Source organism: Balaenoptera acutorostrata, chromosome 10 (genome assembly GCF_949987535.1).
Source record: "Balaenoptera acutorostrata chromosome 10, mBalAcu1.1, whole genome shotgun sequence".
Lineage (NCBI taxonomy): Eukaryota > Metazoa > Chordata > Mammalia > Artiodactyla > Balaenopteridae > Balaenoptera > Balaenoptera acutorostrata.
Genome location: NC_080073.1, coordinates 81,445,674 through 81,471,310, shown reverse-complemented (window position 1 = coordinate 81,471,310; position 25,637 = coordinate 81,445,674). Strand labels below are relative to the sequence as shown.

The window sequence follows — 25,637 nt, the reverse complement described above, 5'->3', positions numbered from 1 at the left end:
GCCATTCTGACCGGTGTGAGATGATACCTCATTGTAGTTTTGACTTGCATTTCTCTAATGATTAATGATGTTGAGCATTCTTTCATGTGTTTGTTGGCAATCTGTATATCTTCTTTAGAGAAATGTCTATTTAGGTCTTCTGCCCATTTTTGGATTGGGTTGTTTGTTTTTTTGATATTGAGCTGCATGAGCTGCTTGTAAATCTTGGAGATTAAGCCTTTGTCAGTTGCTTCATTTGCAAATATAGCCAGGACATGGAAGCAACCTAAGTGTCCATCATCAGATGAATGGATAAAGAAGATGTGGCACATATATATAATGGAATATTACTCAGCCATAAAAAGAAATGAAATTGAGATATTTGTAGTGAGGTGGATGGACCTAGAGTCTGTCATACAGAGTGAAGTAAGTCAGAAAGAGAAAAACAAATACCGTATGCTAACACATATATATGGAATCTAAGAAAAAAAAAAGGTCATGAAGAACCTAAGGGTAAGACGGGAATAAAGACACAGACCTACTAGAGAACGGACTTGAGGATATGGGGAGGGGGAAGGGTAAGCTGTGACAAAGTGAGAGAGTGGCATGGACATATATACACTACCAAACGTAAAATAGCTAGCTAGTGGGAAGCAGCCACATAGCACAGGGAGATCAGCTCGGTTCTTTGTGACCACCTAGAGGGGTGGGATAGAGAGGGTGGGAGGGAGGGAGACGCAAGAGGGAAGAGCTATGGGAACATATGTATATGTATAACTGATTCACTTTGTTATAAAGCAGAAACTAACACACCATTGTAAAGCAATTATATTACAATAAAGATGCTAAAAAAAAAGAAAAGCCGATTCAACCCCCCCAATAAAAAAGGTTCACTCTTGTTAATTTAATGGCATTACATGCATTTCAACAAATTGAGGCCATATCAGACATTTACTTATCAAGGAGAGTACTACCTACTTTCAAAAAGCTACCAACTTCTGCTTTGTGGGGAGAAATGGAGTGCTATTTTTTTAAATTAAATAATATACAACAAATTGGCCTCTCCCAGTCTTCATCCTCCTCTAGACACATCTAGATTTAAGTGTCTTCTGCATGGCTAAGTCAGTTTCGTGAACCTGTCTTCCATCTTCCAAAACTTTGTTAACCTCTGTTGTTGGTTGCTCTCTCCTCTCCTGCCTTCTTTATCCATGTTGATTTACACCATTTTTATTCATTTTTCTTCTTTTAAGTAATTTCGGTGGAGTAGAGGGAACAGAGATAAACATATGTTCAACCTCTGCTTTTTAAACTTGGGGTTCCCCACGAGTGTCTTATTTTATATTCTGCCTTTTATCTGGAATCCTGGCAGTAGAAATTTGATTTTTGCTCCTTTGAGTTTCTTTCCCTCCTGTCTTTTCTTCTTCTCCCTCTCTTTCTCCTGCTTCATAAAAAAAAACCCACCTCTAAATAATATTCTTTGTCATATAGTAAGCATAAATATATCTGTATCTTTCATGGAAGTTTAGCTATTGAAATGCTAAAGCCATTTGTGGTTGGCAGAATTTCTAAAATGACCACCCAAAGGTGTGCTGCCCTAATCCTGGGAACCTATGAATAGGATCAGATAGCATTTCTATGAAGACACTGTGTTATGTGGCACAGTTGACCTTAAGATGGAGAGAATACCCAGGATTATCAAGGTGGCACAATTACACACAACAGCCCTTAAAAGAGGAGAGATTTATCCTGCTGTGGCAGAAGAGGAAGGCAGAGAGATTCGAAGGGTGAGAAGGAATTGAAGTGTCACTGCTTTTAGGATGAAAGGCACCACATGAGAAAAAAATCAGGTGCACTTTGTAAGTACAGAGTGGACCTTGGCTGACAGCCCACAGGGAAACAGGGACCTCCATTCCACAGCCACAAGGAAATGAATTCCACCAACAATTGGAATGAGTTTGGAAGTGGATTCTCCTGAGAGCCTCCACTTAAGCAGTGAACCCCCAGCCAAGCCTGTCTGAACTCTTGACCCACAACCTGAAGATCATAGATTTGTGATATTTTAAGCCACTGAGTGTGTGGAGTTTTGTTTCACAGCCATAGAAAACAAATATGCTATCTCACATAAAACTCTTTGTTTATGACGTTGCCATGAACCTTGGACCCTAAAAACAGTTATAGGGAACGTGAGCATGGCTCTGTGGCGGTGTACATCTGTGTGTTTTTGCACCCTTCACATTAGTAGCTTTTTAAGTTTCCTCACTCTGTACAAGGAGCACCTTATCAAGCTGACTTGGAATAGAGAAGAAAACTAGGAGAGACAATTGGTGACATGAGTCTTTTGGTGACATTCAGGCTCATTTAACATCTTCTCTTGTGCAACCTCTCCCTGCCCCTTGGGCACCTGCTTTCTAGGAAGCAGCTATTTGGAGTATGCAAGGACAGAATCTTTCTGTCAACACTGGAGGATGCTCTTACCAAGACTGGCAGAATATTCATCCGGGAAGGGATTCCCGTACTGCTAGGCTGTCTCTTTCCTCCCTCCTGGCAAAACCACAGCTTTGCCATTAAAGAGTGTTTTTGCACCATTTCTTTTTTTCACTACAATACAAATTCACTGACTTTGTTGAGTTAGGTGGATGGCAAAATTATCATAATGGTATTTTATATATGTGGCTTTGTGGGAAAATGAGATGCTCTGCATAAGTAAACTTTCCATTTAATTAAAAATGTTTATTTTGTCACTACATTTTTAAAAAGACTTCATCTCTTAAACTAAAAAAATATATATATTATCCGGCCTTATTAAATGGAAAATAATGTAGACCTTTCACACTTTTATTGATGATTCATGGTCATCATTAAAGCTATCATTCATTTCACAGCCCTGTTACTGCAGTGATACCCTTAGGGACCCTTGTTCTTATACTAAATGGCCCCAGACCACTAAATCTTTGATTCTACTTCTGCAGTTTACATTTTTCCTGCTCTCTTCCTTATAAACAGGAGGAAAATTCTAATCCATTATTGCCGTTGACTTATCTGCATCCAGTAGTTTTCCACCCACATGCACATGTAGTTCTAATTCCAAAATTGAACCAGAACCATACTACCTTACAATCAACTTAAGATTTATGTGTACAGATGGTGAAGTTGTAGCTAAATATAATACAGACTCATGAAAACTTACATTTGAATGTTTTTTATTTCCCAAACATTAATTGAACAGTTATTATGTCCAAAAAATTATATGGCTCATATGAAAATCTAGAGATTTAAAAATTAATAGATAGGGAAAACAAACATTTACACAACTGTCTAATAAGAATATGGTATATTAAATCTCATTATTCTATATCTATTACAAGGAAATCATTAATTCAATATGAGCCTGCTTAACCATTAATCTAGTTTTTCATAAAATTAGTATATTTTTATTTTTATAATATTCATTAGCTGGTCAAGGCTTCAACTTACTATTATACTCCCAAGAGTACCTAAGCAGTGTCATGCACCATAAGTGATCATTAAATACATGTTGCAAATAGTGAAATGTAACCGGTTTGATGTCTCTGCTATTCTAATACTCCTGTGCAACCAATATCCTGTAACAAATCTCTTCCATCAGAAAGATCTTGAGTGATTTCTCTTTTCCTGGTTAGACTATGACTGCTAGGGGACTCCATCACAAACAGGAAATTTTGAATATTTGTGTATGATCTTAAAAAATGTATTCAGAATTTACATTATCCCAGATAAGATATTCATGGTAGATTTATTATAAAATATTATTTTGAACAATTTTCTGACTAAAATACTTAGGTTTTGACCTCTGAGTTGACCTTGTTGGAAGATGTGCTGTGTTTATTTTGTGTCTTTATATTCTCATGGCACAGTGCAACCTATGCCTATGGTTACTCAAATCTCAGTTTGAAATGAAATATTCCAAAGAACCATAAGAGTTTAATAATAAGTATTAGAGCACAGCAGTAAGTGCACCAGTTCAAGAGTGTATCAGAACTTGAAGTTGGCCAGTCCAAGATAGGTGGCGGCTTTCTAGAGGCATTTAATGACCTAAGAACAGAGGAAGTGCATGGTGGGTACTTATTGGTCATAGTGTTACTATAGTAACATGTATTGGATGCTTGTAATGTGCTAAGTTTGGAATCACTATGCTATAGTGCCAGAAAGAAACCATGAGATCATAAGACATTTTTTTCTCTCTTAGGAGTTGATGGCAGCTAAGGGCATTTGGCTAGGTTTAACAGGGAGCATGAGGGCTATGAAATATAAATAAAATGGTATGTGTCAGCTCTGAAAGATAGGCAGGAAAGTCATTCTTGCCTTACGGACTCTGTGGAAGAACATTCCTGAGGGACAGAGGTTATGGTGTTGTATTTATCTTTGCCTATCTCATAGTGCCTAAAACAATATTTGTACATAGTGGAAGGGTTAACATTTGTTTGTTAAACTGAACCGAGTGGAGAACTTGCTTTCTTCTTCCAGGGTACAGAATCTCGCAAACTCCTCTGAACTTTAAGTTCCCTCACGGCATACCCTAAAAAATTTAATCAAAACATGGGGCTCTTTTGTAGGAACCTGACTTAGTAACTTTGAGGAGGCAAAGGCTGAAGAGGAAGTGAGGAAGTATCTCAAAACCCCCCAACCTCACCTCACTGCCCAGGGCTAGCCTTCATCAATATGATTTATTTATTTGTTTGCTCAGTTTGCCATGCAGATAGAAACAATCCCCTCTTCTGTAGTGGAAGCATTTCAGATCTGGCAGATTAAAAAGCAAGAGTTGGAATGAATAGTAGTGATCTCTGAACTGAGACATTTCTGTATTTTCTTGGTCTTTCTCTTTTGCTAGCACTTAAGCATTGAAGGAAAAAAAAAATTCTTCCACATTCCTGGCTGGCTATTGGAAGCCGTTAAATAGTGGTTAAACTGGGAGGATTGGAGGGAACTTTCCTCCTCCATTTTTTAAAGTTTGGCTGTAGGTCCCTCTGCCTGCAGGCTACAGTCACATTAGCGGTTGGAAATTGGATAACGACAGCACAATGACAAATCCAGGTTGCTTGCAATAAGTTGCTAATCCCTTTGCTTTAATATCGGAGCAGCGGGTAATGATGTTTGGACATCACTCCGGTTTACTGACGACCCCACTGGGGCCAGCAATAGAACCTTACAACTGTCTAACAAGGCGTCAGGTGATTCCCGTCGTCACAGCAACGGACACTGGAATCTAATCTTCCCTCCATCCCTTCTAGCACCCAATAACGCCTAGGTTATATAAGTGGCCCATCATTGCTTGGTAACTTGAATCAATTAACGTTAATTCGCACAATGCTATGATGTATTGTGATCACTTTCATTTCAGGGAAGGGGGAGAAATTGCTATAAGTCACCTAAAATGAGGTTGTCTGTGGTGCTGAGGTATTAATTGGGTGTCCATATTAAATGCAAAAGGAGCCCCATCGTGAAAGGAAAGTGGATGAGTGACTCTCTTGGCTGCTATTGACCTATCAGAAGAAGACAGTGCCCTTTTCCTTTGCTTTTATCTATTACAGTTTTCCCTATTGCGTGTCAAGTTGATGTATTATAAAAAATTCATTTGGTGACCTTTCACCCCCTTAGCAGATTAAACAATTTCACTTCGATGGCATCATTAACAAGACCCTGCATTTAATGATGATTTCTCTAAAAGGCCACGGAGATTCGATTTTAAGCTAACAGATTTATTGCACTATTATAACATATCGTAAAAAACTGTACCACCTACGGTCAGGTTTTAGGTTAGAAACTGCCTAAGAGTTTATGTGGAGCTTAAAGTGGTATTACCTTGGGATATGCTGTAGCAGCAAGTCTCTGACCTCCAGTGGGATGCTGTTTACATTTAATCAGAGATGTTTGCTCACAATAAACTTTAAAGTGTGTCAGGGACGGGCCTTTTAGCAAGTGTTCAGGCAGTTGGTTCCCATCCCTTCGTCTCTAGACATCAATGTACTTATGTCAGGACCTTGGATGGAGTCTTTTGGTTTCTTTAACCTACACGGCCAGCCTGCATCCTGTCCTGCATCAGAAATCTTTTAAGAAATAGGCCAGTGGAGAAATAGCATCTGGTAACAATGTTAGAATTTTCCAATAACCTAGGAGCCATAGAAGGATGCAATGAATAGCATGGAGTTTTAAAATATGATTTCAATTTTTTCTTTAAATAAAAAGGAGCCTTACTCATTCAGGCTAAGCAAACTAATAAATGATGATCAGACTAGTGTATGTTGAATTCCCAGTGAGTGATTCTAGCAGAGATCAGGGCCTTAGCTGGTAAATGACCAAAAGGGATTCGTAGGACCACACATGCCCCATCCCCCATTTTCTAGGATTCTCAGGAGAGAGGGAAACTGCTCCCTACAGAAACTTCATAGTTTGTGATCCTCTGTATTTGTTCTTCCACTGTTTCCTCTTCTTAGGACTAATTGTCACCTTTACCTCACATACACTCTCTGTTAAAATAAATATCCTTTTCTCTTCACATAAGAAAAAAAAAAAAAGATTAGGGGATCAAGTAGTTGACTCACAAGCATTTAATTGAGGGTTGGGTAGGCTACTATTTAAAAAAAAAAAATCAAATCTTGTTAGACCTGACCTAGGGTGTTTTGAGGGTCATCTGTTACCCTATATTAGGGTAATATATGTGATATATGGTGTCTATATACCTCCATTTAATTGCTAAAACTCTACTGCATGCCTCTGATGTGTAATACACAATAGGCTTAATGGGACAATAGGTGTATAACCCAGAATATTCGTTTAATAGAGCTGCCTTGGTCTTCAAAAATACCGAAGCTCTGGTAAAAAGATGTTTTGAGGTATCATGAATTACGTAACTATTTTATTTTATAATTATTCCATTTTATTGCTAAGTCACATCAGCAATTAATGTGCTCAGAAGAGATGAAAAACAGTATAGCTCTAGACCTTGGGCATACACTTACTCTTGGTAAGACCTTTGGCAAAATACTTAAGCCTTTTTGGACCTCAGTTTCTTCATGTGCAAATAAGAGTACCTATGTCATAGTGTCACTTTAAAGATGCATTGAGTTTATAGGTGGAAAGCATAGAATAGTACTTGGTACAGGGTGTAAGTGCTCAGCATATATTAATTATAAATAAGTATTATTCTCCCTAAGGACTTCATTCAACTGAAATCAATTAATCAATGAATTCCACAGTTGTCGATTCTATTTAGTGCAAGCATCCTGTGGAGACGATGAACATGAAAGGGTTGTCGTGAGATTAAATGAGCGATTCCATGGGAAACAGTGGTGTGGGAGGTTGCTCCCAGGCACCTCTTTCCAGTTCTTTTCGGTGACGTCATCTTGGTAACACAGAATTAGCCATGGTGAATGTATTTATACTGTGGAAATTGGAAAACACTAGCACCTCTTGTGGGAGAGCTGGTTTACTAGCATACTTAGAACATATCCCCACCTTCTAAATATTTTAGTCTGATAAGTTGCCTCACTAAGGCTTTTTTGGAGCTGATATGAACAAATTGTGATAAAAATCTAAGTTCATAATAGTGCTCCTCCCACCTCCCCCCCGCACCCCGCCCCAACCAGTGCATTCTTTCCTATGGCAAAGCAAACATATAAAGTAAATATATAATTATTCTTTAGTTATAAGGTCATGTTTGCTATACAGTGTATTATTCAGTTTCTAGAAACAAAGGCAAAGGCAAATCTTCTCACTGGTAATAATGTATTGTGGAAAAAAGCTACTGCAGTGATATGATATCTGTAATCTTAGGCATGTATTCTTTTCTTTTTTAACATGTGCCAGAAATACAAGCAATTTCGAAACTGGGAACTTGATATATATTCGGCCCTATGGTCTTTCAGTCCTAGTCCAGCCTTCAGATGGAGAAGTGGGAAAAGAACTTACAGTACAGCCACAGCTCGTTTTTCTGGATAAGCAGGTACCTTGTGCACAGGTAACAATCTTTATTTAGAGCAGGGTACCATGTTGTATTTGGTGCATGTTTCATATTCCATCATCTTCACGATACACATGTAAAGAGTGCCCACCCTGTGACCTTTGGTGCACTTAGAACATCTAACTACTTTCATTATTTTCCTTCCATTTCACAGCCTGCTTTCCTTCCACTTTCTATAAATGTCCAGAATTTGATCAAGGGTAAAAATAGAATTCTGATACTTTTTCTCCTCAAGCAGATTCTTACAGTAGGTCTCATGTATCTTCTCAGAAATCTCGCCTTCTCCAAGTGCTGGATCTATATCTGAAGAAGTCATTTCATATGCTAATGAAGGAATTTATGTCATCACATCTGCATTATAGTTCCATGTTGTTTAAATGATTTCTCCTGTATGTGGTTAAGTACAGCATCAACAAGAGGCTTCTGTGCTTAATTCTAATTTCAGTGTCCATGCCCTCTGATTCTATTTTCTCTTGTCTATATTTACTTATATCAAGGGGGGAAAAAGTGAAATACGATACTCAAATCAGCTTTCCACTCTTGACTTTAAAAATGCCTCCCCTGACGTGCTTACAGAGGGATGAAGGCCATGGGCCTGAGGTCCACACTTCCGCTCTAGCCTGGCACCCACCCAACTCTCTCTTGCTTTGTCGTCTTAATCTTTCCTTCCTTATTGACCCTCAACACACCGTGCCACTCTCCTTTTCTGTAAACTTAACTTTTCTTTCTCCTCTTCACTGCCCTGCCCCAACTTTTTTTGCAATAATCTCCCTTTTGTCCTCTCAGTAAGCTAATTTGATATAGTCTTCTTAACATGAGAAAGAATATTTATTTATTATTTTTTTTCCTTTGTTTATTTCTCATGAATGTGTGCTTTATAAAAGATTCTGTGTGAATCCTCTTCTTTTTCAGATAACTTCACAAAATTCTCTTCTGAGTCCAACTTTTCCCTTTTTTTCCTGTTTCCAGAATCGGAGAGTAGAGTCGTTGGGACCCCCGTCAGAGCCTTGGGTCATTTCTGTTTCTCTGGAAGGGACATCAGATTCCATGCTGAGAGGTAGGTACCTGTGACATTCAGAGACCTGCTATAATTGCATCCGCACAGAAATGTTTGCTACCCTTGGGAATCTATAACAAAAGTCGCTAATACTCAGTATCTTTGTTAGTTTGGAAGAAATCCCCTTCACCACCAGTCTACAATGCCAGTGTCTGCAAAAGGGAACATTAGGTTGGCAGGAAATGTTTAACAAACCATCTGCCCACCTACCCCCACCCCTGCCGGCATGGTGAGGAGCATTATCGTCATACCCGTATCTTCAGTATGGTGTAAGGAAAAGGGCATGGCCCCCTGATCATGTACAGATGATTCTCTGGTACAGTATCAAGTCATAGGTACAATGTGGTTTCTATGGGGAAACAGAAACACTGGCTCTCAATGTTATAAAGAATAAATGTGATGGCAAATGCAAAGCGCCTGGCCCAGAACAGGCCCTGAGAGCTCATTTTCTCCTCTCCAGCTTTCTTGGTCCTCCGTTACCTTCCTGTTCAGTCCGAGTACCACTGCTAGCTTCATTTACTTCCCTGGAGCTTGTGCATATGAAAATCAAAAACCACCATTCTGTTCTTTGCTTCTATAAGTTTTACTATTTTAGATACTTCATATACATGAAATCATACAGTGTTAGTCCTTCCGTGACTGGTTGATTTCACCTAGCATAATGTCCTCAAGATTCATCTATGCTGCAATGTATTTCAGAATTTTTTTTTGAGTTTTATTTATTTTTTATACAGCAGGTTCTTATTAGTTATCTATTTTATACATATTAGTGTATATATGTCAATCCCAATCTCCCAATTCATCCCATCACCCTCTGCCCCCGCTTTCCCCCCTTGGTGTCCATACATTTGTTCTCTATATCTGTGTCTCTATTTCTGCTTTGCAAACCAGTTCATCTGTACCATTTTTCTAGATTCCACATATATGCGCTAATATACGGTATTTGTTTTTCTCTTTCTGACTTACTTCACTCTGTATGACAGTCTCTAGGTCCATCCACATCTCTACAAATGACCCAATTTCGTTCCTTTTTATGGCTGAGTAATATTCCATTGTATATATGTACCACATCTTTATCCATTCTTCTGTCGATGGGCATTTAGGTTGCTTCCATGACCTGGCTATTGTAAATAGTGCTGCAATGAACATTGGGGTGCATGTGTCTTTTTGAATTATGGTTTTCTCAGGGTATATGCCCAGTAGTGGGATTGCTGGGTCATATGGTAATTCTATTTTTAGTTTTTAAAGAAAACTTTAACAAACAAAACACTTTAACAAACAAAACAGCCACTGTTCTCCATAGTGGCGGTATCAATTTACATTCCCACCAACAGTGCAAGAGTGTTCCCTTTTCTCCACACCCTCTCCAGCATTTATTGTTTCTAGATTTTTTGATGATGGCCATTCTGACCGGTGTGAGATGATACCTCATTGTAGTTTTGATTTGCATTTCTCTAATGATTAGTGATGTTGAGCATTCTTTCATGTGTCTGTTGGCAATCTGTATATCTTCTTTGGAGAAATGTCTATTTAGGTCTTCTGCCCATTTTTGGATTGGGTTGTTTGTTTTTTTGTTATTGAGCTGCATGAGCTGCTTGTAAATCCTGGAGATTAATCCTTTGTCAGTTGCTTCATTTGCAAATATTTTCTCCCATTCTGAGAGTTGTCTTTTCGTCTTGTTTATGGTTTCCTTTGCTGTGCAAAAGCTTTAAGTTTCATTAGGTCCCATTTGTTTATTTGTGTTTTTATTTCCATTTCTCTGGGAGGTGGGTCAAAAACGATTTGCTGTGATTTATGTCATAGAGTGTTCTGCCTATGTTTTCCTCTAAGAGTTTGATAGTGTCTGGCCTTACACTTAGGTCTTTAATCCATTTTGAGTTTATTTTTGTGGATGGTGTCAGGGAGTGTTCTAATTTCATACTTTTACATGTACCTGTCCAATTTTCCCAGCACCACTTATTGAAGAGGCTGTCTTTTCTCCACTGTATATGCTTGCCTCCTTTATCAAAGATAAGGTGACCATATGTGCGTGGGTTTATCTCCGGGCTTTCTATCCTGTTCCATTGATCTATATTTCTGTTTTTGTGCCAGTACCAAACTGTCTTGATTACTGTAGCTTTGTAACATAGTCTGAAGTCAGGGAGCCTGATTCCTCCAGCTATGTTTTTCTTTCTCAAGATTGCTTTGGCTATTCGGGATCTTTTGTGTTTCCATACAAATTGTGAAATTTTTTGTTCTAGTTCTGTGAAAAATGCCAGTGGTAGTTTGATAGGGATTGCATTGAATCTGTAGATTGCTTTGGGTAGTAGAGTCATTTTCCCAATGTTGATTCTTCCAATCCAAGAACATGGTATATCTCTCCATCTATTTGTATCATCTTTAATTTCTTTCATCAGTGTCCTATAATTTTCTGCATACAGGTCTTTTGTCTCCTTAGGTAGGTTTATTCCTAGATATTTTATTCTTTTTGTTGCAATGGTAAACAGGAGTGTTTTCTTAATTTCACTTTCAGATTTTTCATCATTAGTATATAGGAATGCAAGAGATTTCTGTGCATTAATTTTGTATCCTGCTACTTTACCAAATTCATTGATTAGCTCTAGGAGTTTTCTGGTAGCATCTTTAGGATTCTCTATGTATAGTATCATGTCATCTGCAAACAGTGACAGCTTTACTTCTTCTTTTCCGATTTGGATTCCTTTTATTTCTTTGTCTTCTCTGATTGCTGTGGCTAACACTTCCAAAACTATGTTGAATAATAGTGGTGAGAGTGGGCAACCTTGTCTTGTTCCTGATCTTAGTGGAAATGGTTTCAGTTTTTCACCATTGAGGACAATGTTGGCTGTGGGTTTGTCATATATGGCCTTTATTATGTTGAGGAAAGTTCCCTCTATGCCTACTTTCTGCAGGGCTTTTATCATAAATGGGTGTTGAATTTTGTCGAAAGCTTTCTCTGCATCTATTGAGATGATCATATGCTTTTTCTCCTTCAATTTGTTAATATGATGTATCACGTTGATTGATTTGCGTATATTGAAGAATCCTTGCATTCCTGGAATAAACCCCACTTGATCATGGTGTATGATCCTTTTAATGTGCTGTTGGATTCTGTTTGCTAGTATTTTGTTGAGGATTTTTGCATCTATGTTCATCAGTGATATTGGCCTATAGTTTTCTTTCTTTGTGACATCTTTGTCTGGTTTTGGTATCAGGGTGATGGTGGCCTCGTAGAATGAGTTTGGGAGTGTTCCTCCCTCTGCAATATTTTGGAAGAATTTGAGAAGGATAGGTGTTAGCTCTTCTCTAAATGTTTGGTAGAATTCGCCTGTGAAGCCATCTGGTCCTGGGCTTTTGTTTGTTGGAAGATTTTTAATCACAGTTTCAATTTCAATGCTTGTGATTGGTCTGTTCATATTTTCTATTTCTTCCTGTTTCAGTCTCGGCAGGTTGTGCGTTTCTAAGAATCTGTCCATTTCTTCCAGGTTGTCCATTTTATTGGCATAGAGTTGCTTGTAGTAATCTCTCATGATCTTTTGTATTTCTGCAGTGTCAGTGGTTACTTCTCCTTTTTCATTTCTAATTCTATTGATTTGAGTCTTCTCCCTTTTTCTCCTGATGAGTCTGGCTAATGGTTTATCAATTTTGTTTATCTTCTCAAAGAACCAGCTTTTAGTTTCATTGATTTTTGCTATTGTTTCCTTCAATTCTTTTTCATTTATTTCTGATCTCATCTTTATGATTTCTTTCCTTCTGCTAGCTTTGGGGTTTTTTTGTTCTTCTTTCTCTAATTGCTTCAGGTGCAAGGTTAGGTTGTTTATTCGAGATGTTTCCTGTTTCTTGATGTAGGCTTGTATTGTTATAAACTTCCCTCTTAGAAGTGCTTTTGCTGCATCCCATAGGTTTTGGGTCATCGTGTCTCCATTGTCATTTGTTTCTAGGTAGTTTTTGATTTCCCCTTTGATTTCTTCAGTAATCACTTCGTTATTAAGTAATGTATTGTGTAGCCTCCATGTGTTTGTATTTTTTACAGATCTTTTCCTGTATTTGATATCTAGTCTCATAGCGTTGTGGTCGGAAAAGATACTTGATACGATTTCAATTTTCTTAAATTTACCAAGGCTTGATTTGTGACCCAAGATATGATCTATCCTGGAGAATGTTCCATGAGCACTTGAGAAAAATGTGTATTCTGTTGTTTTTGGGTGGAATGTCCTATAAATATCAATTAAGTCCATATTGTTTAATGTATCATTTAAAGCTTGTGTTTCCTTATTTATTTTCATTTTGGATGATCTGTCCATTGGTGAAAGTGGGGTGTTAAAGTCCCCTACTATGATTGTATTACTGTAGATTTCCCCTTTTATGGCTGTTAGTATTTGCCTTATGTATTGAGGTGCTCCTATGTTGGGTGCATAAATATTTACTATTGTTATACCTTCCTCTTGGATCGATCCCTTGATCATTATATAGCATCCTTCTTTGTCTCTTGTAATAGTCTTTATTTTAAAGTCTATTTTGTCTGATATGAGAATTGCTACTCCAGCTTCCTTTTGATTTCCATTTGCATGGAATATCTTTTTCCATCCCCTCACTTTCAGTCTGTATGTGTCTCTAGGTCTGAAGTGGGTCTCTTGTAGACAGCATATATATGGGTCTTGTTTTTGTATCCATTCAGCCAGTCTGTGTCTTTTGGTGGGAGCATTTAATCCATTTACATTTAAGGTAATTATCGATATGTATGTTCCTATTCCCATTTTCTTAAATATTTTGGGTTTGTTATTGTAGGTGTTTTCCTTCTCTTGTGTTTCTTGCCTAGAGAAGTTCCTTTAGCATTTGTTGTAAAGCTGGTTTGGTGGTGCTGAACTCTCTCAGCTTTTGCTTGTCTGTAAAGGTTTTAATTTCTCCATCAAATCTGAATGAGATCCTTGCTAGGTAGAGTAACCTTGGTTGTAGGTTTTTCTCCTTCAACACTTTAAGTATATCCTGCCACTCCCTTCTGGCTTGCAGAGTTTCTGCTGAAAGATCAGCTGTTAACCTTATGGGGATTCCCTTGTGTGTTATTTGTTGTTTTTCCCTTGCTGCTTTTAATATGTTTTCTTTATATTTAATTTTTGATAGTTTGATTAATATGTGTCTTGGTGTGTTTCTCCTTGGATTTATCCTGTATGGAACTCTCTGTGCTTCCAGGACTTGATTAACTATTTCCTTTCCCATATTAGGGAAGTTTTCAACTATAATCTCTTCAAATATTTTCTCAGTCCCTTTCTTTTTCTCTTCTTCTTCTGGTACCCCTATAATTCGAATGTTGGTGCGTTTAATGTTGTCCCAGAGGTCTCTGAGACTGTCCTCAGTTCTTTTCATTCTTTTTTCTTTATTCTTCTCTGCAGTAGTTATTTCCACTATTTTATCTTCCAGGTCACTTATCCTTTCTTCTGCCTCAGTTATTCTGCTATTGATCCCGTCTAGAGTATTTTTAATTTCATTTATTGTGTTTTTCATCGTTGCTTGGTTCCTCTTTAGTTCTTCTACGTCCTTGTTAAATGTTTCTTGCATTTTGTCTATTCTATTTCCAAGATTTTGGATTATCTTTACTATCATTATTCTGAATTCTTTTTCAGGTAGACTGCCTATTTCCTCTTCATTTGTTAGGTCTGGTGTGTTTTGACCCTGCTCCTTCACCTGCTGTGTTTTTTTTTTTGTCTTCTCATTTTGCTTATCTTACTGTGTTTGGGGTCTCCTTTGCACAGGCTGCAGGTTCGTAGTTCCCATTGTTTTTGGTATCTGTCCCCAGTGGCTAAGGTTGGTTCAGTGGGTTGTGTAGGCTTCCTGGTGGAGGGGACTAGTGCCTGTGTTCTGGTGGATGAGGTTGGATCTTGTCTTTCTGGTGGGCACGTCCACGTCTGGTGGTGTGTTTTGGGGTGTCTGTGGCCTTATTATGATTTTAAGCAGCCTCTCTGCTAATGGATGGGGCTGTGTTCCTGTCTTGCTAGTTGTTTGGCATAGGGTGTCCAGCACTGTCTTGCAACATTCTTTATTTTAAAGTCTATTTTATCTTATATGAGTATTGCTACTCCAGCTTTCTTTTGATTTCCATTTGCATGGAATATCTTTTTCCATCTCCTCACTTTCGGTCTGTATGTGTCCCTAGGTCTGAAGTGGGCCTCTTGTAGGCAGCATATATATGGGTCTTGTTTTTGTATCCATTCAGCGAGCCTGTGTCTTTTGGTTGGAGCATTTAATCCATTCACCTTTAAGGTAATTATCAATATGTATGTTCCTATTCCCATTTTCTTAATTGTTTTGGGTTTGTTATTGCATGTCCTTTCCTTCTCTTGTGTTTTCCACTTAGAGAAGTTCCTTTAGCATTTATTGTAGAGCTGGTTTAGTGGTGCTGAATTCTCTTAGCTTTTACTTGTCTGTAAAGCTTTTGATTTCTCCATCGAATCTGAATGAGATCCTTGCTGGGTAGAGTAATCTTGGTTGTAGGTTCTTCCCTTTCATCACTTTAAGTGTATCATGCCACTCCCTTCTGGCTTGTAGAGTTTCTGCTGAGAAATCAGCTGTTAACCTTATGGGAGTTCCCTTCTATGTTATTTGTGGTTTTTCCCTTGCTGCTTTCAATAATTTTTCTTTGTCTTTATTTTTGCCACTTTGATTATTATGTGTCTCAGCGTGTTTCTCCTTGGGTTTATCCTGTATGGGACTCTCTGTGCTTCCTGGACTTGGGTGGCTATTTCCTTTCCCGTGTTGGTGAACTTTCCAACTATAATCTCTTCAAATATTTTCTTGGGTCCTTTCTCTCTCTCTTCTCCTTCTGGGACCCCTATAATGTGAATGTTGTTGCGTTTAATGTTGTCCCAGAGGTCTCTTAGGCTGTCTTCATTTCTTTTCATTCTTTTTTCTTTATTCTGTTCAGCAGCAGTGAATTCCACTATTCTGTCCTCCAGGTCACTTATCCGTTCTTCTGCCTCAGTTATTCTACTATTGATTTCTTCTAGGGTATTTTTCATTTCAGTTATTGTATTTTTCATCTCTGTTTGTTTGTTCTTTAATTCTTCTAGGTCTTTGTTAAACATTTCTTGCATCTTCTCGATCTTTGCCTCCATTCTTTTTCCGAGGTCCTGGATCATCTTCACTATCATTATTCTGAATTCTTTTTGTGGAAGGTTGCCTATCTCCACTTCATTTACTTGTTTTTCTGGGCTTTTATCTTGTTCCTTCATCTGGTACATAGCCCTCTGCCTTTTCATCTTGTCTATCTTTCTGTGAATGTGGTTTTTGTTCCACATGCTGCAGGATTGTAGTTCTTCTTGTTTCTGCTGTCTGCCCTCTTCCAGTTACTTCTTGCTCTACCCTGGCTTTGAGTCTAAGCTCATTCACATGCCTCCTATAAAATATGTACCTTGCCATACTGCATACATTACCCGTACCCAGTTCCTTACTCACACTCCATACCTTATTATATCCCATACCTACTCCTCTACTATACCTTACTCAGCCTCCATACTTTACTGTGCCCCACTCCTGACACATACTCCCCCCAATTCTTCATTGGTTTCCTCTCTGTTATCCCAAGGATATCATCCCTGTCTAGCTTAGAATCATATTGGATCATGCAAAATGAATGAGTCATGAAGCCGTTTGTTATTTTCTCCATTAACACCAACTCATGCTCAAGCTAACTGACTCTCCTGGATCAGTATAGTCACCGTTGTCCTCTTTGGGAGATTCAATGAGAGCGTATGAGGAATGGGCTAAGGTCATCTTATATGCACACGTTTTTGTGCATGTGTGTGAGTGTCATGAAATAGGAAAAAAATGTTGTGTCATTTTCTTTGTAGAATGCCCACATCACCAAACACTCTATTTCAATGATTGAAAGTATCTCTTGAAGCCGTCATGAAATATTTCTCCTTAACTTTAGAAAGAATGGAAGCAAAACCATTTGGCATGGATTACCTAACTTATTCTAAGTATTTCCTGCAGAAAAATAAATTAACAACAACAAAACCCGGTCTATATGTCTAGCCTAAATCTTTTGTTCTGCAGTTTAACTTCATGTTCCTTTGTCTCAGTAAATCCTCTTCAGGTCAAAAAGAAAAAAGAGGTTATGACCAAAAGTGGGTTTATATACACAAAGACAATTATTTTAGGGTCCTTCAGATCCTTTGATATTTAGCTATAGATCCTAGTTGTAGAAAAAATGTGTTCTTAATACTAAAAAAATAAACTCTCAACATTCATGATGTAACAGTTTGCTAGTGTGGATAGCTAGGGGTAAAAGGGATAGTTTGGGGGGTGAAAAGTATTTTAGAAACCCTATGCCCTACAGAATCACATTCAAGTAGCATTCCCTCATAAAGCATGTCATCAGCTTCAATCTTGTGTGAAGCCCAACACCCCATCTCCTCCCAGGTTCCCTCAGCCAGGACCAGCTTGATCAGGGAGGCTGTCAATGACATTTGTCTATTTTACAATTACCATTCCAGAGATATGATGAACCCTGGAGTAATGTACTGTACTTGGCAGCAAACTGCCTCAGCTTTGGGGCACATATGCTTCAAAGCTGAGAATATCGTAGATATATATGGGAATCTTTGTAGAGATCTCTGAGGCAAGCTGGTATTTAACACAAAAGCAAACCCATTTGGAGCTAAAGTACTTTCCATTAGGCAGTTTGGCGGCTGTTCTATGAGGCAGACTCACTGTGCTCACTGGACACATTTCGATTAAATGCTGCTTTGTATTCCTCCAAAGATGGGAACAATAAGAACGTTTGTCAAAGGGAAAACTGTAGCAAATGATTTCATGTTGAACATCTGTACTCTGCAGTTCATTGTTTGCAAGAGTTTATTGACCATAATTTTGATGCATATAGGTTTTAAAGAGTATAAACGGCATTTGTCTTGGTGCCTATCATTTATTTGAGTCTTGGATTATTTATTTCCATTTTTTCTGGGCATTTTATTTATTTTGGGACTCTGAAGAGATGAAGGAAAGGATGTTTCTGAAAAAGGAAATTTTAATTAGCTCTGAAAAATTGATGAAGAAAGACAATGTTTTCCCAAAAAGGATTGAGCAATTGAACTGAGAAATAGAACACTATGCATATTCTATCTTTATGATACCTTTCAGCCTTAAAGATCTCAAACCAATTTTTAAACGTTAGGACCACTTTCCTATCTCATTGTCCATCATACCAATCATAGTGACATTTCCAGAGTGAAATGGAGCAGCTGTTAATTAGCAAAGTAATTTGAGGATACTGGAGTCAGAAGACTAATTAAAGGCATTGTGAACGGGATCCAGAGCTAAGTTTCCTTCTTTTACTTTATAAATGGATGGCCTATTGTTAGAAGATGTCAGCTTTCCTTTTTGCATTTTATTCAGGGAAACCATAGCCCAGACAATCCAAGTTGCTGAACAGGGTAGCCTTTATCACTCTTGATTTGATGCATTGCTGTGGTCCTGATCTATTGGCCTAACTCTGTCACCGCATAAACCACAGATCCCTTGAATAGAAGAGAGGCAGAGCCTAGAAACTGACCACCTAGAAAGAGAATAGACTTTCTTTCTTGAGAGACATTTAAATAGTCAGTATAAAATAGTGGCTAAGAATACAAACTTTGAAAACAGGCAGATTTGAGCTATAACCCCCTCACCATGTAATTTAACCTTTCCTGAGTCTCTTTCTTTCTTTCTTTCTTTCTTTCTTTCTTTCTTTCTTTCTTTCTTTCTTTCTGGCTGGTGTTGCGTCTTTGTTTCTGTGCGAGGGCTTTCTCTAATCGCGGCTAGTGGGGGCCACTCTTCATCGCGGTGTGCAGGCCTCTCACTATCGCGGCCTCTCTTGTTGCGGAGCACAGGCTCCAGACGCGCAGGCTCAGTAATTGTGGCTCACAGGCCTAGTTGCTCCGCAGCATGTGGGATCTTCCCAGACCAGGGCTCGAACCCGTGTCCCCTGCATCGGCAGGCAGACTCTCAACCACTGTGCCACGAGGGAAACCCCTGAGTCTATTTCTTAATCTCTAGAATATTGGTAATAGTATAGTTTATAGGGTTGTGTAGTTTATGTACAATGATGAATATAAAGCACAACGTCTGGCATAGTAAGTTTTCAATATATGTTGGCTGTTGTTGTTATTATTCTATCTTGGATTATTTGGTTCCAAGATTTGTCTAAGAGAAGCCTGATGGATTTAGTAACCTCTTCAATTAAATTTTTTTTTCTATATTGTTCATTTGCCTCTCTACAGGGAAGACTTGAAGAAATCGCTCTTGTGTAGGTAACTAACATTCACTTTTTGGTTTTGTGTTTATTTGTAGGATGTACTCAGGCAGAAACTCAAGATGGTTATGTGAGGTTCTCCAACCTGGCAGTTTTGATCTCTGGGTCAAATTGGCACTTTATTTTTACTGTCACTTCCCCTCCAGGTAATTTCAGCACAGTGTGTTTTTATTATCTGTTCCTTTTTTTAAAAAAAAATATAACCCCTTCTCCTTTATAATGGGACTAGCTTCTATCATGAATAAGAAGTCATTGTAGTTTAGAGAAAAAATTCTCTTGGTTGTATCATTAAGGTGTGAGAAGCAAGAACACATGTAGAAATTAAGCTTCATGAGAATCATGGTAAGCAAGAATCCAAATGTACATTTTCCTCTAGTTACTAAAATTTACTTTGAATGTTCTATTTTTTTTTCTATGACATTTGATGTAATTTGGTTGGGTATTAATTTAAGAATTTTAATTTATAAGAAGGAGAGTCCTGGGGTATCGAGTATTATGAAATTTTATCTTTCAGTCCTGCCCTCCTCATCCACTGCCCCACCCCCACCTTTAAAATGGTGACTATACCCATTCAAAATCCTGGTACTTTAGAAGTGTAGGTATAAGGTGTGTGTAAATTGCTTATATGATCCAGTTCTTCTTGACAAAACATTAAAGAGAAACCTTCTCCCTTTGGAAGTATTCTTGACAAATTTTGCTTTATTAGAGTGTAATACTATTCAATAACTTCATAGTAAATAATATGTTACTTAAACTTCAAAGCCAGATGAGCTTATGAAAAATACTACTCTCCCATTTCCATGATGGGTAGAGTCCAGGCTGCACCCTACAGAGGAGTGGCGAGAGTCCAGTTTTGGACATCCTTTTTATAAAGGATTGAACTCTGATAGAGACACAGAATTACCACTTGAAAAAAGTGATTTAAATATTGCATCCAATATTGTAATTTACCAGAAAAAAACCCTCCTCACCTAAGAGAGCATCTGAAAGAATTCTAAAAATACTAACATCACGTTTGAACTGAAAGGTAGATAATTATAATCAATTATTAATTTGAGTCAGGGAAATTAGTCTGGTACTTAAGACATGCAGTTGTGGAAAGTAGTTAATGCACAGCTGTGATAATGCAAAGTTTTAAAAAATACACGAGAACAATCATGAGTGGATTTAAACTGCTTAGATATTGGAAATGGCAAAGGAAATTAAATGTTTTGATGTGAGGTGTCTGAAGCCCAACAACAAATATTTAATTAAGGCCAGGTATTAGTTCTCCTTCATGAAACTTAAATTCAAACCACCAGTATACTTTTCAAAAAGTTAAAAATATGGCTCTCATGAAAATATATAAAGAGTACTTGTCAACAAGTTACTTTACTCTAATGAGGGAACCAGGAGGATGGCAAGGTTTATAGCCTGGAAAGGACTGCTTTGAAATCAGTTTGCTAAATTGGATACAGGGCATTCAAACTCTAATCTTTGAGTTGCATGTCTACAAATATCACTTCCATTCTTACTGGATGAAAATCACTTGCAGCTTACCAATCTTCTACAAATTCACAAGACTGGACCCCTAAATATTGAATATTAAGTCAAACAAAAGTGTGTTCCAGAGAATTTGAAAAACCTTGGATGGGCTTGTTCGAAAATGCTCCAGTATGATATTGTTAAGATCTGTAATCATTATTTTTCTCTCAGTTCCAAGTTTTAGACAATTTTTCTTCACAAAGGGAATATCATCTGGGGTCAGGTAGTATTATTAATTCTGTAGGGCAGCTATTCTTTTAATACCTAAGACGTTGTCCTGATGTAAGTACAGATTCATGGAAAAGAATGTTCAGCACCTTGACCATGGGATTCCCAAGGATATGTTTTGAAGGGTGACACGTGCAGAGCTGGATATTTTGGTCCCGATTTGTTGCATATTTAAAAGACCATTGCCCTCCAGTTTCCTCAGTGGTTAACTAAGACTAAATACTTCATCAAGTTTATTTTAAGGCATAAGTTATACAACTGAATGTAAACTATAGTGTAGACAGAAGCTTCTCAGTGACAGTGTGATTTTGAACTGGCCCTGGTGTTCACATTTACTGGACTACTGCTTCCTTTAATTTCCACCTTCAGCTTGTAAAGTCCCCTAAATGAGGAATCGTCTTGAGAAGTTTTCCTTTAGAATTTTCCTTAAATTATTCTTCGTAATTTTCAAGACTGACTCTATGAGGTGAGGCTCTGTTTAAGTGAGAAGAGAAAAGATGGAAGAGAAATAGAAAACATCAGAAGGCCTGCACTTCTGTGACCCCACAGCCACATGTTCATTACCAGTACAGGTCCTGAGAGTGACTCCTCGTTTCCAGGTGTATCAATGTCTAAGGCTGGAATTATTTGGGAAAGCAGCTCTCATCCTCACATTGATAGGCCACTCAATGACAATTCTCCTTTTTAATAAGCTCCAACAGAATAGCTGTGACAAGCATTGATTCATGGGACTGTAATTGTTGCTTCATCCCTGAATCAAGCAGAAGACTTACAATCATTTTCATTATTTTCCCTCTTCTCCCTTAGAGATAGGAACACATCATTATTCCTATTTTACTATTTTTTTGTCTCATTATTTATTTATTTTTCTTAAAACTGAAGAAAAAGGACAGAATTCAACATCTGCTTAATGCCCAGAGATGGCAGATAATGGCAGATGTGATTCCTGATTTTATTTAGATCATGGAAATTGGCAATCTGTCCTTCTAAAGTTTCCAAGATTGTCCATGTCTTTATGTTTTTAAGTGGAAATAGATGTCACTTTAATCAATGTTTCATTAATCACTGCATACAAAGACATACATTTCTTCAGCTCCATAGATACACCAAAGACTTATAATTAAGGACTTAGTTCATTAAATATATATGTATATGTATATATATATATATACATATACATATATAATTTATTTTCTACTGAGATACAATTGACATAACATTGTATAAGTTTAAGGTGTACAGCATGTTGGTTTGATATATTTATATATTGCCATATGATTATCCCTGTAGTGTTAGCTAACACCTATATCACATCGCATAATTATCACATCACATAATTATCATTCTTTTTTGTGGTGAGACCAATTAAGACCTAGTCTCTTAGCAACTTTGAAGTTTATTATACAGTATCATTGACTATAATCGCTATGCTATTTTGGAAATATAGAAATTGAGGAACTGAGAAGTTACATAGGTCTAACCAAGTATATATGGAATCCTCATAAGTCTTTATAACATGTGGACTAATCCAGCTCATTTATCTGTTTCTGAACTTCCTGAGACACTGTCAAGAGGGCAGGGTGTCTGTAAGTTTGTTCTACCGACTTCCCACCCAGCCTTTCCACGTGCATTGTCATTACCATGGTCTAGGCTGTGGTTTCTCTAACCATTTCCTGGAGCCATGGGACTCTTAGGGGGTTCTCCAGGGCCGCTGGGCTGAGATGGGATGCACCCTGCCACCCAACCCAGAAAATCTCAACTGCAGTGGCCGTTTCCGAGTCTGGAATATTCCTCCTCCCTAACTTCTCATGGTTCACTCACCAGTTCACCCAGATTTCTTTTCAAATGTCACCTCCTCAGAGAGCCCTTTTCTGCCTCACTCTGTCTACACCACAGTCTCAACCCTGCTCCCCTCTCCAGCCATTCTCTGACTTCTGCATGGCACTCATCACTCCCTTAGCGTCAGAGTATCTGTGTATTTGCTTGTTTGTCTATTGCCTGCCTGCTGTGTCCCCCATTAGAACCTAAGTCCCAGAAGGGACAGGAATTCTGCTTAGTTCAGCATTACATCATCCGGGTGTTAAAAAAAAAAAAAAACCAAATAAATATTTGTTTATGAATAAGTGAGTGTACTGAGATTCTGCCTAAGATTACATTTAAATAATGTTCTGCTGCTAAAAGTATTTAAAAACTGGTGGTCTTCACCCTTAGACTCAGGTTACTGCTCCAGGCTTATAAACCTTAGGCCTGACTTCAGCCTCTCTGTCATTATTTGTGTTCTAAACACTTCCATGGCTTGATCTTCTATATCCCAGGTGGCTCATGCCACTTCTCAGGTCAGAATTTTTCCATCTATGACACCTCATTGCCTTCAGAATGTTGTCAAGGGCCTTTTGGCTTTTGACATTTAATGCCCACCAAAATTTGCCTCACATGCTTTCCTGCACTGATTCCTAGTATTTCCTGGCAGTACTTTTTTCAACATTGATTGCTTTTTTTCTCTTTTCTGTCTTTATTTGCTCAACCTTCAAATCCCCATCTAGATACTCTCTCCTCTAGGAAGCTTTCCCCAATCATATTGCTAGAAAATAATCTTCCAAAGCAATTGATTTGCATTATTCTGGTGGCATGGGTCACATTCTGATTTGTATGGAAAACATTTGTATGTGTATCTTATTTCATTTATTAGCTTGTAAATATCTTAAGAATGAGAACAGTAACTTATCTACGTGGTGAAGTAAACAATCACTGAGCAGTTATTGGAAAACGGATAAAAGAATAAAGAATTTTGTTTTTAATTCTGTGAATCCCTAGTAAAATCCATACCCCTGTCTCTGGGCTAGAGTTAGCTTATTCAGTTGCCCATAAAAAGCAACTAATTGATAACAAACAAGCCAAATATGGCTCAAGGATAAGATGTACCCACAGGAGAAGCATTTCTAGATAATTTTGTTACAGTAGCTTTGGGACCAAGTCAGCCAGGAGTCAAGAGACTGGAGCTTTAACTGTGACCTCCAATCAAATTGTCAGGTTCAGCCCAAGGAAAGCACAGCAAAGAAAACATGGTGTTTCCTTGAGTAGAGAAAATACAAACTCTGCTTTTGCCTGAATTATTCAGATGAAAGCAGAGATTTGGGGTTTGTTTGTTTTGAATGACCTACTCAAAAATGCTGGTTATAACTAACTTATGATCACAGGCAAGTGTTTTATTTTTGACTTTAAATTTTTTGTCTTGAGATATAATCGACATATGATAAGCTATACATATTTAAAACATACAGTTAGATAAGCTTTGATGAATCTATACTTCCATGAAACTATCCCCACAGTTAAGATAATGAACATATCTATCATTCCCAAAATTATAGGCAAAGTTTTTAAATTTTTATTTTTTGAAATAACATACAGTAAAAATGATGTGTTTTTTTTGGTGGGTCATTTTATAAACTCAAAGATATATATAGATTCATGTAATCACCACCACAACAGGATACAGAACATTTCCCGGAAGTCTCCCTTATGCTGTTCCTCTGTCCTCACATCCTCCCACTAATCCCTGCAACCACTGATCTGTTCTCCATCTCTATAATTTTGTCTTTTCTAAAACGTCATATGAATGGAATCATATCATATGTACCCCTTAGAGATGGGCTTTCCTCACTCAGCATAATGCTTTGGATGTTCATCTCAGTTGTTACAGGTTATTAATAGTTTCCTTCCTTCCTTCCTCCCTCCCTCCCTCCCTCCCTCCATCCATCCTCCTTCCCTCTCCTCCTCATCCTCCTCCCCACTCCTTTTTCTTTTTCTCTTTCTCTCTTTGGCTGAGTCTTACTCCATTGCCTGAAAAAAACACAGTTGGTTTATTCATTCATCTGTTGAAGAACATTTGGATTGTTTCCAGGTTTTGGTGGTTATTGAGGTGCTACAAAGATGTGTGTACAGGTTTTTGTGTGTATAGACAAGGGTTTGTTTGTTTGTTTTGTTTTGTTGCTTTTTTAGATTCTTTTTTACCTTGCTTCAAAGACACTAATGGAGTGAGAACCAAATTTGTCAGTCTACAAAACAGGGAGGAGTTTGAGACGAGTTCTTAGAAAGACGTGCTCTCTGAAGGGAATGGCCATTCTGCCCCTTCATCCATAGCCACGGTGGCTCTATCCATCTACCCCTGCTCTACCCCTAGTTTTCCAGATAACAAAATTCTTGTGGACCTTAGAAATTCTCTTGGTTCCATAGTAGGAGTCCCTGTGCCCTTGTTTTGATGTGTTACATGTTGTATTTGAAATGAGATACATATGTCATAGCAAGTAGTTTCACGCAATCTGGAGTCCGGAGTGCTTCTGTTCTAATTAGTGGAACATGAGAGTGAAGCTACAGCTTTGCACTGGTGGAGAAAAAAGGTCTGAAAATAGGAGAGCATTGGAAGAATTCCCCATCATAATGGACAGAAGTGGAAAGAACAATCATATATTATTGTTGGAATCTTGAAATTCTTTAGAAATATGAGTCTTGGATTTATTATTGACTCATATATTGAATCATCTAATTCAATAAATATTTATTGAATCAAC

General features: G+C 37.9%; 1 protein-coding gene across 7 annotated transcripts in view; it reads left to right on the top strand.

The window, feature by feature from the left end:
* Positions 1–25,637, top strand: part of PKHD1 (PKHD1 ciliary IPT domain containing fibrocystin/polyductin) — a 456,842-nt gene that overhangs the window by 399,285 nt on the left and 31,920 nt on the right. For 6 of the 7 annotated variants that reach the window (XM_057555319.1, XM_057555317.1, XM_057555318.1 and 3 more), the window contains 3 exons: positions 7,822–7,972; positions 8,945–9,032; positions 19,356–19,463. In XM_057555319.1, the coding sequence (XP_057411302.1) occupies positions 7,822–7,972; positions 8,945–9,032; positions 19,356–19,463 (347 nt within the window). The remainder of the gene's footprint in view (positions 1–7,821; positions 7,973–8,944; positions 9,033–19,355; positions 19,464–25,637) is intronic. The other variant, XM_057555315.1, reaches the window with a different exon arrangement.